A 16376-nucleotide genomic window follows, 5' to 3' on the forward strand; every position below is an offset into this window, starting at 1 on the left:
AGACAGAGAGAGAGAGAGAGAGAGAGAGAGAGAGAGAGAGAGAGAGAGAGAGAGAGAGAATAAACTTGGGCTTTGGAAACCTCAAAGCCGTCTCCCAGTGACACAGCCCCTCTAACAAGGCCATACCTCCTAATCTTTCCCAGACAGTTCCAACTCTGCACCAAGAATTCAACGATATATGAGCATGTTTGATTCATTCTCATTCAAACCAAGGCACCTGACTAGCTTTCACAATGCTGGAAGGTTCTGTGCCAATTGCTGGAAGAAAATTGTCAACCTTCTTACTTGGCTGGTGTGTTGTGTGCTAAACTACCAACATGCCTACAAGATTGCCTACAAGTGCAGAAGTGGTAGAAAACCAGTGGTTTGTTACACAGGCAGGGGCTACCTTCTGGTTGGATCTGAGGACTCTCCTCAGGGAGAATTCCTTTCTGGTTCCGTAAAACTGGTGAAAAGCCCATGACTCTAAAAGTCATTTACCCCGGTGGAGAAGCTGCTGCTGTTGCTTGTAAGGGAATGTGAGGTACCTGTCTAATTGCCTTTTAAATGTTTATACACTTAGATTAGTGCTGCTGCCGGCTGTGGCCAGAAAGCCTTTTTGCAGTGGATGGCATTAACTGTAGACACTCATAACAGGTTAGAGAGGTTCCCTAAGTGAAACATCTTTGTCACTCCCCCAAAGGCTCAGGGAACATTAGGGAAGAGAGTATCAAAGAAGGTGTGAGGAAAGGGTGGAGTGCTGGCGAATGGTGCCCTCTGAGTATCCTGAGTTCCCTTGAATGCTCTGATTCCAGAAAAGAGGGGGGATGCTCACAAAGCTCTGCCCTTCCTTCAGGATTTATGGATACTCGATGGCTGCTGGGGAGGAGGGGCCTAGGAGGCTTCACCTAGGGAAATAGAAGCAGTCAATAGCTGCTGTTGGAAGAGAGGACATTTCTGTTAGTGGTTATATATCCACTGGGTAGTTGCCCGTGTTCCTACAAATGACCCCTCATCCTTGCCTTTATAAGTAACCCTGATTAAGCACACTGACACACACCACACACACACACACACACACACACACACAGAGAGAGAGAGAGAGAGAGAGAGAGAGAGAGAGAGAGAGAGAGAGAAAAGAGGAAGGAGATGAGAGAGGAGACAAGAGAGCATAGTGTAAGGCTAATATCAAAATACATTATATATATATATATATAATTATATATATATTGGTTTTTCGAGACAGGGTTTCTCTGTGTAGCCCTGGCTGTCCTGAAATTCACTCTGTAAACCAGGCTGGCCTCGAACTCAGAAATCTGCCTGCCTCTGCCTCCCAAGTGCTGGGATGAAAGGCGTGTGCCACCACTGCCCGGCAATACATTATATATTTATGTGAAAATATTATAAACAAACCAATTATGTATAACTGATATATACAATAAAAACTTTCACAAAAGAGAAGTATATCAAATCTGGTTTAAAGACATTCAGGTATTGAACTCAAAAGGAGAAAGAAACTGTCCTGATTATATCTTGCTTTCTTTCACCATGGCAGATCCTTGACCTCTCCTCTTTGCCTTATTGTTCACTTGAGCCTTGCAGTTAGACATTTCTGTGATATATACTTCAGCGTGATCTTTCCTATTACAGGGAATACCTGGCCCTCAATGTGTATGTGGCCCTCTGCTACTACAAATTGGATTACTATGACGTATCTCAAGAAGTCCTGGCTGTTTACCTTCAGCAGATTCCTGACAGTACCATCGCCCTCAACCTTAAGGCCTGCAATCACTTTCGCCTTTATAACGGCAAAGCAGCTGAGGTAGGCTGCGAATGTGTTTCTGATTAGCTCACTTCTAGTGGGAATTATCTTATAAATTCTAGGACCTACAGCTCTGTATTAATGCTCGTTGGTTATTACCAGTGTGATTCTATAAACCATTCCATAAGCATTTTTTTTTAGACAGGGCCTCACTATTGACTCTGGTTGTCCTCCAGCTCCCTGTGTAGACCATGCTGACCCTGACCTCACACAGATCTGCCTCCCTCTCCCTCTGAAGTGTTGGCATTAAAGGCATGCCACAAAATACCTTGTCCTATATGAACTTAAAAAACAAACCAAACCTGATGTCCTGAAAGGAATTTCGTTTCTGAATGATCCGTTGTATTTAGTGTATTTTAGATAGTTTTACTTAGACAATGTATGTTAATATAAATGTTTAAAACCCAGTGCTTCATCTTCTTTCTCTAAAGTCTGTTTGTGGCTCAGAAGTTGCCTGTCACCATCATGTGTTCAGTAAATCAGTGTTAGAACCCTGGATATCTGTCACTTTCTTCTCCTTCATCTCGTGTCCATTGGATTTAGTGCTACCATGTGCTCACATCTGTCCAGTTGATAATCTGGTGAAGTTAAGGACTCCTCAGATATTTCAGGTTTTGTCTACATTTTTGCATCACTGCCTTCTTAAACACATGTTCCTCCCATTTGTACTGTTTGGTGTTGGGGCTTAATCATCATAAGATCTTACTGTATAGCTCTGGCTAGCCTGGAGCTCCAGATCTTTCCATCTCATTCTTCAAAGTGTGTCCTGAACAGGCAGGAGCTACCATGCCTGGCTTAAACCTCTTAATTTTACCAAACACATTGTAAATTTACAAAACACAGTATGAAGTTCTCAAAGAGTAGATAATATGTATATTAAAATTCTGCTTCTGTGAGAGTCGTAAACCCTCCTGTTCAAAAATGGCTTATGTGACTCTCCATTGGTCTGTTTTCCCTTTCCTTTTGACACACCTCCTTACTTTCCCTTTGACACACCTCTTTACTTTCCCTTTTGACACACCTCTTTACTTTCTGTCATTTTTTTCAGTATGGTTTAAAATCATCTTGATTTAGTTTGGGTTTTCAAGATAGGATTTCTCTGTGTAGTTCTGGCTATCCTGGAAGCTCTGTAGACCAGGCTGGCTTCAAACTCAAAGATTCACCTACCTTTGCCTCTGCCTCCCAAGTGCTACGATTAAAGACATGTGCCATCACTGCCTGGCTTGGTTTAAAATGTTTCAATAATTCTATTATTTTTGTAGTTTTTTTTCCAGTAAGATTAAACTAAATAATCTTCAATAATTTATAAGTATGTCTGAGGTCCCTGGGTCCCTAAGAACCTGGCAGAGGCCATGAGGCAGGACCAGGTTTGAGTGAGGCAGACATGCTGCCTGGGCACAGCGTTGGCACTCTCACCGTGTGCACATAATGAGCAGTGTCTTCTTAGATGCTGTCCCTAGGTGACTCACTTGTCACCCTTTGTACTTCTGGCCCTGCCACCACAGGGGCCCTCTATAAACCAGGTGTTAAGAGGGCAGTGGAGGTGGGCTGGAGAGATGTCTCAGTGCTTAAGAGCACTGACTGCTCTTCCAGAGGTCCTGAGTTCAATTCCACGCAACCACATGGTGGCTCACAACCATCTGTAATGAGACCTGATGCCCTCTTCTCGTGTATCTGAAGACAGATAGAGTGTACTCAAATAAATATAATTAAAAAAAATTTTTTTTAAAGAGAGGGCTGTGGAGGCAGTGGCAGCATGAGAACCACAGAACTCACTGGTGAGTTCTCAGGAGGTCTCAGAGCCTGCTAGCCAAACGTCCTAAGGACAGGTGCAATTGGTTATGGATAATCCATATCTTATTAGTGAACAAAGCTCATGGAATGGAATCTCTTCAGAGAAGAAAAAGAATTTCTCTTGCATCAGATCACAGACAGAACATCTTATGTGTCCTACAGATGTTTAGAAAACAATGCTTTTTATGGTTCCAAAATTATCATGAAAGAATAATCCCATGTCTTTGTGTGTACTGGCGACATGCAGTGATTTTTTTTTTCAGGGCTATATTTGAAGTAAACATGAAAGAGACGATGGCAGTGGTATTGTTACTAACTTGTCCTCCAAAGCAGTAGGGACATTTCTAGATTATGCCTGTTCTGGAAAACAAGAATAACAGATGCTAACATGGCGATGTTCTTCCAGTTGTCATCTTTTCTTCAGGTTCATTTCCTGTCTGGAGCTCAACAGTGACTTTTTTTTAACAAAAAGCACTAATTGGAAAGAGAGAAAGAGACAGAGACAGAGACACAGAGAGAGAGACAGAGAGACTCACAGTGACTTTTTAACAAAAAGCACCAATTAAAGAGAGAGAGACAGAGACACAGAGAGACAGAGAGAGAGAGACAAACAGAAACAGAAGAGAGAGAGAGAGAGGAAAGAGAGAGAGAGAGAGAGAGAGACAGAGACAGACAGACTTATTTGTGGAAAGTGTGAAACTGACCCAATCTCTGTGTGTTGGTTGGTTAATACAGTTTTTGGTTGGTTGGTTGGTTGGTTAGTTTTTGTGGTTTCTCTGTGTAGCCTTGGCTATCTAGAACTTGCTGTATAGACCAGGCTGGCCTCAAAACTCACAGAGATCCACCTTCCTCTGTCTTCCAAGTGCTGGGATTAAAGGTGTGCACCACCACTGCCCTGCCTGGTATATATAGTTTCTAAAATAATAATTTATATTAGCATATAATGAATTACTTATTGTTTTTATTTACTGATTATTTAGTTTTCTGTTTTAATGTCTCATTTTAGAAGTATTATGTAGGATAAAACCCACATAAACAAAAGTCTCGATTTTAAGCTTGATATCATAATAATCTTTTAGAGATTTTTCTTTATTAAATTTTTTTTGTAACAGGGTCTTACAATGTGGCCTTGGCTGTCCTGGAACTCACTATGCAGACCAGGTTGGCCTCAAACTCACAGAGACCTGCCTGCCTTTGCCTCCCAAGCTAGGATTAAGGACGTGCACTACCATGCCTGGCTTATTAAACATTTTTTATTATCTTTATATTTGTATGTGTGCCACATTGCACAAGTGACATCAAGATACAACTTTCAGGAACCTATTCTCTTTTTCTATTGTGTGAGTTTTGGGATCAAACTTAGCTCTTTGGGCTTAGTTGCAAGATTATTTATTTATTGTGTATGTGCTTGCGCATGTGTCTACACACATATGCATGGCTTGTATGTTATGGTTGGGGGACAACTTTTGGAAAGTCAGTCCCCTCCTTCCACCTAATTTTGTTATTTCTGCTGCTGTGCTGCATTTGCAAGCTTCCAACTAGGGCTGGGGCTGGGGTTACAGAGTCGTGCACATAGGTTCAGGTTAAAGGACCGAGAGAACGCAGGAGAGGTGATGATATGACAAACTGGAGAGCAGAGGGAGAAGGAACTTGGACTGGATTCTGTAAACAGGGTCAGTTCAGCACACAGGAGGAAACATTAGAATTCAGAAATCAGGAGCTGGAGTGGACAGATGCCTGTGTACTGCTTTTACAGAGGATCTGAGTTCAGTTCTCAGCAACCGTGTGCGGTGGCTTACTGTTACCTGTGACTCCAGCTTGAGAGGTATTCGATGCTTCTAGTCTTAGGAGAAGACTGGGCTCAAGTGCAGACATAAATATACATACTCATAATTTAAGAAAATAACAAGCTGGGTGTGGTGGTGCATGTCTTTAATCTCAGCATCAGGAGGCAGAGGCAGGCAGATCTCTGTGAGTTCAAGTCTAGCCTGGTCTACATAGCAAATTCCAGCCAGCCAGGGCTACATAGAGAGATCTGAAAAAAATCAAAATAAATAAATATAGTAACAAAATAAATGTTAGAAAATAAGAACCATAGGCTTATTACCTTGATAAGTCTTTCCTTTTTATTTTTCAGGCAGAGCTCAAAAGCTTGATGGACAATGCATCTTCACCCTTTGAATTTGCTAAAGAACTCATCAGGCACAATCTGGTGAGTAAGTTTCCCATCTTGGTTGACTTGAGTCCTATTTTATTCTGGTACATCATAGCAACTAAAGATGAATAAAAGGAGATGCTCCAACAAATACCACACTACTCCAGGGAGTGCTGCCTTCCTGTGGTAGAGATAAAAGGGATTTCAAAAACCAGTCTCTTTCCTTAGGGTGCCTCTTACTGGGAGGGCAGAATGTGGATCACATTTGGAAAGAAGGGCAAGGCATGGAGACTCAGGTGTTTCGTGTCCTTGTAGAAAAACAAAGGGACATATCCTCATGGTTAGAGTAATGGGACGATTGCTGCATCCTCGAAGACTGGCTGTTTTTGAGGGTTCATTTTAGTCTAGGACATGAATGTAGAACAAGTGTGACATAAGGATGATAACCAGAGGAGACTGTACCAGAGTGGTAAGCTTGTACTAGAGAAAGTGGAAAGTAACTGATGGCTTCAGGGCTAGATCGTGATGGCCTTTGCTTAAATGGAATGTGAGCTCACGTGAGATGGTAGCCTGTCATCACGCAACAGAATGAGATGCAGAGATGATGTGCTTCTTAGCGAGGCACCTGGGAGCACAGAGCCAATGGCTTTGTACGGGGAGTCCATCTTCCCCATCTGGAACAGTGGTGGAGAGGCTACAGCTTCTCTTTCTGCTTTGTTTCCAGCTCCTCTGCCGCCTCCTCCTGTTGAGACAAGATCTCACTCTGTAGCTCTAGCTGGCCTGCAACTCTATAAATACAGACCAGGCTGACCTGGAACTCAGAGACCCAGCTGTCTTTGCCTCTCCAGTGTGGGGACTAAAGGCATGTGCCACCACACCCAGCCCAGTCTACTTTTTGAGGTCATGTGTGGAATTTTACACTTATGGCATCAGCAGGTCCTGGCTTTTTTGATTAGGGGTGTTCAACCTGTAGTAACCAGCCCTTACCTGCTGAGCCAGATTGTTTTTTGATATTTCTCTGTAACAGCCACTATCTGGTGGAATACTACCAATGATGCTGTGATTTTTACCACCATCTTAAAGCCAGCAGTGTCAAACCACAGATAACCATGGAAGAAGAAACCAAAAAAGTCCCTTGCATTTAGTTAAAGAGGTGAACTTGCGACTTACGAGAGTGAGTTGACCAGGGTCCTGGAGCAAAGGACAGAGGTGGGAAGGCTCAGGAGAGCAGGGAAGAGGAAGTTAGCCATCAGCCACAGCTTTTGAAGTTTAGCATTTCAAGAAAGAAAAATAGGGCATTCTCAGAGGGAATAAAGGAACCGAGTGGAGATTTTACACAAGAACAAAACCCCTTGTGTGTACTCGAAGTTGAGACATTGGCCTGTGACTTTGGAAAGACTGAAGAAACAGTGATTAATGGAGAGACAGAGTCCAGATGGAGTTAGAAGTCACAGGATCAAGACAGTGAAGAAGTCCCCTTGTAAGGAACCAGGAAAAAATAATCAAAATTAGTGTTCTGGGGTGGGAAAATTACATAGTTCATGACCGCTGCCTTCACCTCAGTGTATTGGGACAGTTTTCTGTGGCCTGAACACTTGCTAGGCTCTGGGAATTGAATAGTATGAGAAAATGGTTTTTAAATTTTATTCCGTTTATTTCTAGGTGTATGTGTGGGTATGTGTCTTATGGTGCGCATGTGGACTTGTGGCAGTCAGAGAACAATTTGTTGGAGCACATGTGGTGCCTGGAGCCTGAACTCAAGTTGTCCGTCTTGGCAGCAAGGGCCTCTCCCTGCTGAGCCAGCTTACTGGCTGTCTGTGGTTTTAGCTTTGTAACACCTACCCTCTGACAACACACTTGTCTGCTCTTCTTTTAAATTTTTAACCACATTTGTTAATTTATTAAATGTGCATGTATGCATATGCAAGCATGTGCACATGACATACATGTATGTGGTAGTCAGAGGACAGCTTATAAAAGTCACTCCTCTTCTCCTGTCATGTGGGTCCCAGGGATTGAAGTCCATTATCCTGTTTGGTGGCGAGTGCCTTTACCTTCTTGTTTGCTTTCTGAAGGGCTCTCCATACTTGAATAGTTGATGTGGGTGCAGGGGAGTGACTTGGTCCTGCTGTAGCCCCAGTGCTTCAATAGGGTAGCAGACATAGAGGTTCTAATGAACATTTGTAGAATTAAATTTAATTACCTACTATATGCCATACAGCCCTTTTTAACTCATGTAATTGATAACTCATGTAAAATGATAATAATTGCATTGGGAGATGAGGAAACAGGCTCTGACAAGTTACAGAAATGCCATGGTGGTCTTTTCACTTTTGCGATGCTGTGGTAACATGGTTTCCTTGGGAAGCTCAGTCTAGTCTTGGTCTTGCTTGCTCTCCTCACACCTGCCTCCCGAGAACTGTGGTCACAGGTGCACACCAGCAGTCATTCCCATGCTGCTTTCAGTTTACAGTGCCGAGCATACAGAGCCCCCGAGACACCACAGCAACCTCTTGCTCTCTGTGCAGGTTGTTTTCCGAGGAGGCGAAGGGGCTTTGCAGGTCTTACCTCCCCTGGTTGATGTCATTCCAGAAGCGAGGCTCAACCTAGTGATTTACTACCTTCGTCAAGGTAAGAGAAATTTGTCATTTCTGACATGGTGAAAAAGTATTTTAGAATATTTATTATGACTGAATTAGTTGTATACATTGTAAATACATAACATTTCCAAAGACATATATGCACCAAGTTCATGAAACAAAACAAATTGAGTGGCACTTAGCAGTTGTGCCTCCCTCTTCCTTTGCTTCCCACCTCCCTCAGTCTGCTTTCCTTTTTCTGTCTTACTGTTTTGTCCTTTCCTCTGTCAATTTCCTCTTGGGTCATCATTTTCCCTTACTTTCCTTTTCCTGATTGCCTTTTATGAAAATGTGCATTCATATCAGGTGGCTGTAAAGGCGTAAGCCTTTAATCCCAGCACTTGGGAGGCAGAAGCAGGTGCATCTCTGTGAGGTCGAGGCCAGCCTGGTCTACAGATCAAGTTCCAGGACAGCCAGGGCTACACAGAGAAACCCTGTCTCAGCAAAACCAGAAAAGAAAAAAAGAAGAAGAAAGAGAAGGAGGAGAAGAAAACGCACATTCACATTTTCTCGTTGTTTTTAAATTATCAACATCTGTGTTTGCTCAAAGACTCTGCATCTCTTGCTTTGTAGCCCAGCTATCTCATGAGAAATGTAATGTGATGTCTAATGCTCTCATTGCTAAAACGTTTTTGGCAGCTTTTCCCAGAACTTACCAGTATAGGGTACTTGGCTCTGGACCTTAAACTTGTAGTGTGGCTTTTTCAGGCGTATGGTGGAGCCTAACCAGGCAACTTATTTCTCACTGAGAAAAATGTGTTTATTCTGTGATAACATGTCTTGCAGTCTTCTCCATATGATAGATAAGCAAAAGGAAATTTGTTTTTAGATATGAATTAATGAAAAATTTAGTATATTTCACAAATTATGAAAAATTTCTAACATAAACAAAAGCAAATTGTAGACCCTTCAAAGACTCCAAAGTAAAAAATCTTTAACTGGGTATGGGTGGGGCACACCTTTAATCTCTATGGTCAGGAGGCAGAGGCAAGTGGATCTCTGTGAGTTTGAAGCAATACTGGTTTGCATAGTGAACTTTAGGTCAGCCAGCGCTACACAGAGAGAACATGTCTACATTGTTATTTTACTCAATGTATGTAATGTTTGTTTCTTCTTGAAAAAAAAAAAGGGGGAGTGAGGCATTTTTTCTATTTAAATACAAATCCATTGACATAACACCCAGCCTACATTTTTTTTTTTAATGACAGGCTCTCTACAATAGTACTATCCTGGAACTCTGTAGACCAGGCTGGCTTTGAACTCATAGAGATGCACCTGCATCTGCCACTATGCCCAGCTCAGGAACACCTGAGTTCCAGCTGCAGAACTCCTGTGGAAGTGCCAGCTGTAGTCTCAGGCATTTGTTCTTTGCCTTTTGTTTTTTTGCGGGTTTTTTTGTTTGTTGGTTTTTTGGTTATTTTATTTATTTACATGTCAGGCATTTGGAACTGCACAGGGGAGGTGGAAACAGGAGGCTCCCTGTCTTTCTAGCGAGCTCCTCCAGCCTAATTAGTCTCAGAGTGGTTGGACCATGTCCTTAAAGTTGACTCTAGGGATTGACCTCTGGCCTTCACATACGTGCATACGTGACAGACATCCATACATGCATTTTTTTAAACTTTTTTTTTCGAACCAGGGTTTCTCTGTATAGCCCTGGCTGTCCTGGAACTCACTTTGTAGACCAGGCTGGCCTCGAACTCAGAAATCCACCTGCCTCAGCCTCCTGAGTGCTGGAATTAAAGGCATGTGCCACCATGCCTGGCTCACTTTTTTTTTTTTTTTTTTTAAGATTTATTTATTTATATGAGTACACTGTAGCTGTCTTCAGACACACCAGAAGCTGGCATCAGATCCCATTACAGATGGTTGTGAGCCACCATGTGGTTGCTGGGAATTGAACTCAGGACCTCTGGAAGAGCAGTCAGTGCTCTTAACCACTGAGCCATCTCTCCAGCCCCATAAATGCATTTTTTTTAAGTAGTTTTCTTTAGGATAGTTATACAACCTTGAACTTGATGGAGAATTAAAGGTCAAGTAAAATATGGTTCTCTCTCTCTCTCTCTCTTTCTCTTTTTCTCTATCTTTCTCTGTCTGTCTCTGTCTCTCTCAGGTGTGTGTGTGTGTGTGCTTTGCACCTGCTGTAAAAGCAGTCTATTGCTAAGCTGCACCCTCAGCCCTATTTTGTATGATTATTTGAATACTGTGACTCTCAACTTTCTAGTGAGTGCTTAAGAGAGCTTTGCTGAAACATAAGCCCATATAACGACTGACTTCTTACATTGCAGATGATGTGCAGGAAGCCTATAATTTAATCAAGGATTTGGAACCTACTACACCTCAGGTAACTGGAGCTGCTACACATTTTTAGAACAAGTGTTGTGGAGAGCAGCACTGTAGGCACACAGCTGTAAGCTGTGTCAGACTCTACTATAGGAGTCCTACTGTGGAAGCCCATATATGCTTATATGCTGATGGGTTTGTGTGACTTTGGGATGAAAATGAATGTTTTGGGCTTTTTTTTTTAACTATAGTTCAAATTCCTTAATATTCATTTGATTCCCTACAAGGTCTAAAATTTGAAAATATTAAATGTTTTAAAAAATGAAATCTCTATAAGCATCTGCAACTTACCGTTTTTCCCTCAGTAGGTTGTTAGCTCCTTACATTCGGGACTGTGTCTCTGCTGTTTCTCCCATGCTGTGTATACTAAGTACATGGGAAGCACCACGTCCCTTTCATTGAATAAAAGACTGAATGAAGCCAGGCTGGCTGGCCTATCAGGCCCCAGGAATCTGCCTATTTTCACCTTCCCAGCACTGGAGTGACAAGTGTCTTTTTACATGGGTCCTGAGGATTGAACTAGGGTTCTCATGTTACATGGCAAGCCCTTTGCCAACTGAGCAAACTCCAGCCTCTCACTGAATTATTTCTGCTTGAGACTGGGCTTTTACAGTGATAAACTCTGCTGTATGGGCACTTGCCCTCTAGACGTCAAACCAGACTCCTCATCCTTCCATAAGCCAGGATAGAGCAGAGAAAAGTGAGTCAGCATATGAAGTAGAGTTGGTGCAAGGGGCCAACAAGAAAGCCCATGTAACTGTGATTGGTGTGATTGTTTTCCCAGGAGTATATCCTCAAGGGAGTTGTCAATGCAGCCCTTGGCCAGGAAATGGGGTCGGTGAGTATGAAATCATGATAGTCTATATTTGGCAAGGTTCTAGTAAAGACCACAGTAGCTACTGATGTGCAACCTGTAACAAGTTTACACTCACTAGCTTCTTCTGCAGGTCCTTTTTCTTTAGTGTTGGGGGAGGGGTGCTAGGGATCAAACCCTTCTGCATGGTAGATTCTTGTGCTGAGTCACATCCTTCAGTTCCTTTAATTCTTCAAAACCTCCAGTTCTGGTATTCTGCAAGAACAATTCTATTGTGTAGAGATTTTTTTTTTTTTACAAAGCTCTAACCATAAAACTTACTCTTTTGTTTAAAAGAGCCCCAATGTAATAGAGTTATTTCTTTTCTGACAAACACAAACAATGGATTTGGCATCAAGAACATGGGAAACTTCTTTCTCTAGAAAAGCTTTTGTTAAGGTCCTGGAAATACACCCTCAACTCTTCTAGAAAAGCTTTTGTTTGCTTGTTTGTTTTTCTGGGACAGGGTTTCTCTGGGCAGCCCTGGCTGTCCAGGAGCTCACTCTGTAGACCAGGCTGGCTTAGAAGATCCGCCTGCCTCTGGGATCAAGGTGTGTGCTACCACTGCCTGGCCATTTTTTTTATTGTTGTTGTTGTTTGTTTGTTTTGTTCTAATTTTGGTTCCTCTAGTTAGGGTCTCATATACCATATCCTCAGGATGGCCTTGAACTCACAGAAATCTTCAATCTCTCTGCCTCAGTCTCTCCAGTGTTTGACTTAAAGAGCATCTTATAACTATAAAAGCAGTTCAAGGCTAGGCTGCTGTTGGGCATGGTTCCACACACCTATAACTACAGCACTTAGGAGGCCAAAGCTGTTCAACAGCCCAGGTTACATAGTGCAACCCTTTCTCAACAACAGGCAGACAGGTGGGCATGCAAACAACAGATGGGTAGATAAACTAAGGCTCTTATCCATGTTAATGTATTAAGTTGTTCATGAAACAAAGGATACAATAAATAAACCTTTCTCTTTGTTTTTGTTTTTGTTTTTGTTTTTTGAGACAAGGTTTCTCTGTATAGCCCTGGCTGTCCTGGAACTCTCTGTAGACCAGGCTGACCTCGAACTCAGAAATCCGCCTGCCTCTGCCTCCCGAGTGCTGGGCTTAAAGGCGTGCACCACCATGCCCAGCAAATAAACCTTTCATCTCTGAGTCTCTTCATATAGGTAGGCAGCAAATACTTACTACTGAGACAAATGAGTGTAATAAGTAATCCTTGTTATGTCTATAGCACCTTTACAAAAGTTCAGACACAGAGTTACATATTTGTTGAATGTGTAAATTTACTCAATGCACGGATTTTAGAGTGAAATTTTGAGGTTAGAATTTTCTTCTCCACTGATTCTACCTGTGTTCACACAATTCTAGCTGGTAATTTTCTAGGTGCTGTGCTAATAAGAACTTGAGTGTGAATATGTGTTAAATGACACACAGAAAAATGCATTACAGTCATAAGTACAATATAAATAAAATATTTGTGCCTGCTGCCTCTCTACGAGTTCTGTTCTGTTTTGCAGAGGGATCATATGAAAATTGCCCAACAGTTTTTCCAGTTGGTAGGAGGATCAGCTAGTGAATGTGGTATGTTTATGATCTGTCCTTTTGAACACAGTTTGTATTTGCAGTTGGACAATATTGACTGGTGGAGTCTGTGTGTCTAGAGATATATGTTATGCTTCTTCTTTTTTTTTTTTTAACTTTTTTTCTTGGTTTTTCAAGACAGGGTTTCTCTGTATAGTTCTGGCTGTCCTGGAACTCACTTTGTAGACCAGGCTGGCCTCGAACTCAGAAATCCGCCTGCCTCTGCCTCCCAAGTGCTGGGATTAAAGGTGTGTGCCACCACGCCCGGCTCTCTTATGGAATTTTTAACAACTCCATATATATTTACCTTCTAGCATGTTGCAGTCATCTCCCACCCCACCCCCCCAGTGGGTCATTTGCCTTTAAATTTCACTTTTTGTTGTTTTGTTTTTTGAGACAGGGTCTCAAGGTCACATTGTGTATCCTTTGCTGGCCTGGAACTCACTACCAGGTTGGCTTTGAACTTATGATCATCTTGCCTCTGGCTCCCAAGTACTGTGATTATAGGCAAGCACCACAGCAAAGCCTGACTTCAGAGCATATTTTGTTGATTATAAAAATAATCCCAGACTGAGCAGAAGGCTCCGTGGTAGAGCACTTATCAGCATGAGGACCCGAGTCTGGATAACTAGCACCCATGGAGACAGGGTAGTGCACATCTGTAATCCCAGTGTCCCTGATGTGAGATGGGAGGTGGAGACTGGAGAATCCCCAGGAGTTTACTGGGCAGCTAGCCTGACATATATGGCCAAACTGCAAGAGGGTCTGACTCAAACAAGGTAGATGGCATGGAACATGTAAGGTTGTCCTCTGACCCCCTCACGAATTCCATTGTATATACACAGATAAACATGCATACACATCATACATATACACACATTTGTCATGCACATAATAAAGGAAAAATTAAAAATAAGGACCAGTCTTATCTGGTGTTAATTGGAGGGGAAGTCCAACATAGGGGATGCTAGAGGGGTGAGGTAGGAGTGGGTGAGTGGGTGGAGGAGCACCCTCATAGAGGCAAAGGGGAGGGGGAGGAGGGGTGGGAGGGGAGTTGGTGGAGGGGTAATCGGGAAGGGGGATATCATTTGAAATGTAAATGAATAAAATGATTAATGATAATAATAATGGCCAGTGAGCTGAGTCAGTAGGTAAGGACAAATATCTACCTCATGACCTACGTTTGTTTGCCAAACTTCACATGATAGAAAGGGAGAAACAACTTTTACAACTTGTCCTCTGACCTCTGCATGCCCACCATGGCAGATTCATGGCCACACTCATATGCAATTCAAATGTATACAAAATATAATAAAATACACTTTAAATGTTTAAAAAATGAGTCCATTAAAAAAGAGAGAGAGAGGGCTGGAGAGGTGGCTCAGCGGTTAAGAGCACTGATTGCTCTTCTGAAGGTCCTGAGTTCAAATCCCAGTAACTACATGGTAGCTCACAACCATCCGTAATGAGATCTGATGCCCTCTTCTGGGGTGTCTGAAGACAGCTACAGTGTACTTACATATAATAAATAAATAAATCTCTATAAAAAAATAGTGCCACACCTTGTTTTTTTAAAGAGAGAGAGAGAGAGAGAGAGAGAGAGAGAGAGAGAGAGAGAGAGAGAGAGAGAATGGCTTAGTGGTTAGGAGCATGTATTTATTACTCTTGCAGAGGGCCAGAATTTGGTTCCCAGCACTCACTACTAGTTGTTACTCTAGGTTCAGGGAACCTCATACTCTCTCCTAGCTTCTGTGGGCATCTGCACACATACACATAAATAACAATAAACTCTTAAAAGAGTCAGAGTGATGGGCATGGTGGCGCACGCCTTTAACTCCAACAGTCAGGAGGCAGAGGCAGGCAGATCTCTTAAGTTTGAGACCAGCCTCCTCTACAAAGTATGTTCCACGACTGCCAGGGCTACACAGAGAAACTGTGTCTCAAAGGACCAAAAGAGGGAGGGAGGGAGGGAGGGAGGAAGAGTGGGAGGGAGACAGGGAAAATAGATGAATTAAATTTAAGTCCTGGGATTACAGGCGTATACCATCACACTAAGTTTCTCTTGTTCTCTCTCTCTTTTTTTTCTATTAAAAAATGTAAATCTGTGGGGGGTGGCACATTTCTTTAGCACTTTGGAGACAGAGGCAGGTGAATCGCTGTGGGTGGGTTCCAGGCCAGGGTAGTCTACATAGCAAAAAAGTGTGCTTGCTGAACTGATTGTTAACTTTTAAAAATCACTTCTGGAGATTCACAAATATTTCACCAATACTATTTATTGAATAGTATTTCCTTTCTCTATTTTTTTGATTTGTACAACAAAAACTTACTAAAGCTTTGGGAATGTAGCAACAAATAAAACAAGAATCCCTGCCCTTGTAGGGTTCACAGTATAGTGGGACAGACAGACCTTGAACATAATACAGAAGAGATCAAGGAGCATACCAGAGTATGATAAACACTGAACAGAAGCCTGGAGTCTTCAGAATGCCATGGGTGTGGATGGGGGTGTCATACTAGCATCTGCTATCTCAAACAGAAGTGTAAGATCAGGGATAAGTGCTGGACCAGGTCAGAATCAGGTAGCTTCATGGCATGTTATTTCTCTGCTGGAGCTCAGAGGTGGTAGGCTGTGTTGGACAGGTAACTATGGAGACTCGACCACATTGAGTTGAGGTATTAGAGTTACATAAACCAAAGTCTCATAAAGGCAGTCTAGGGAACATCAAAATCAGTATACTTGCAGGAGATATGTTTCTTATGTACTCTGTGAATTGACACTACAGTCAGTGACCAGCAGAATTTACAGTTTCAGAATGAGGAATTAGAAAGAGCTCCTAAGATTCAGTATTTTATTTTGGACAGGATTTCACGATATAGCCCTGACTGTCCTGGAACTCACTATATAAAGCAGGCTGGCATTGAACTCGCAGAGATCCACCTGCCTTTGCCTCCTGGGATTAAAAGTGTGTGCTACCATGTTCAGCTATGCTCCTATTTCTGAATTCTACAGTGACTCGATTTTAACTAAGGATACCTTCTGATTTCATGAATTTCCATGGTTTCTCCCCCCTTTCCTCAACCCCATTTTAGATACAATACCGGGAAGGCAGTGCATGGCTTCCTGTTTCTTCCTACTTAAACAATTTGATGATGTCTTGATTTACCTCAACTCTTTTAAGGTCAGTATGAATTATCTATGTGACTTTATATGT

The 16376-nt window shown here is 42.3% G+C and overlaps 1 protein-coding gene across 1 annotated transcript in view; it reads left to right on the forward strand.

Annotated features, from left to right (window-relative positions):
- Positions 1–16376, forward strand: part of Ttc26 (tetratricopeptide repeat domain 26) — a 51073-nt gene that overhangs the window by 19538 nt on the left and 15159 nt on the right. Inside the window, exons 7-13 of the mRNA XM_021190438.2 lie at positions 1630–1801; positions 5733–5807; positions 8279–8381; positions 10675–10730; positions 11514–11567; positions 13101–13164; positions 16255–16343. Coding sequence (XP_021046097.1) covers positions 1630–1801; positions 5733–5807; positions 8279–8381; positions 10675–10730; positions 11514–11567; positions 13101–13164; positions 16255–16343 — 613 coding nt within the window. The remainder of the gene's footprint in view (positions 1–1629; positions 1802–5732; positions 5808–8278; positions 8382–10674; positions 10731–11513; positions 11568–13100; positions 13165–16254; positions 16344–16376) is intronic.

Source organism: Mus pahari, chromosome 2, assembly GCF_900095145.1.
Source record: "Mus pahari chromosome 2, PAHARI_EIJ_v1.1, whole genome shotgun sequence".
Lineage (NCBI taxonomy): Eukaryota > Metazoa > Chordata > Mammalia > Rodentia > Muridae > Mus > Mus pahari.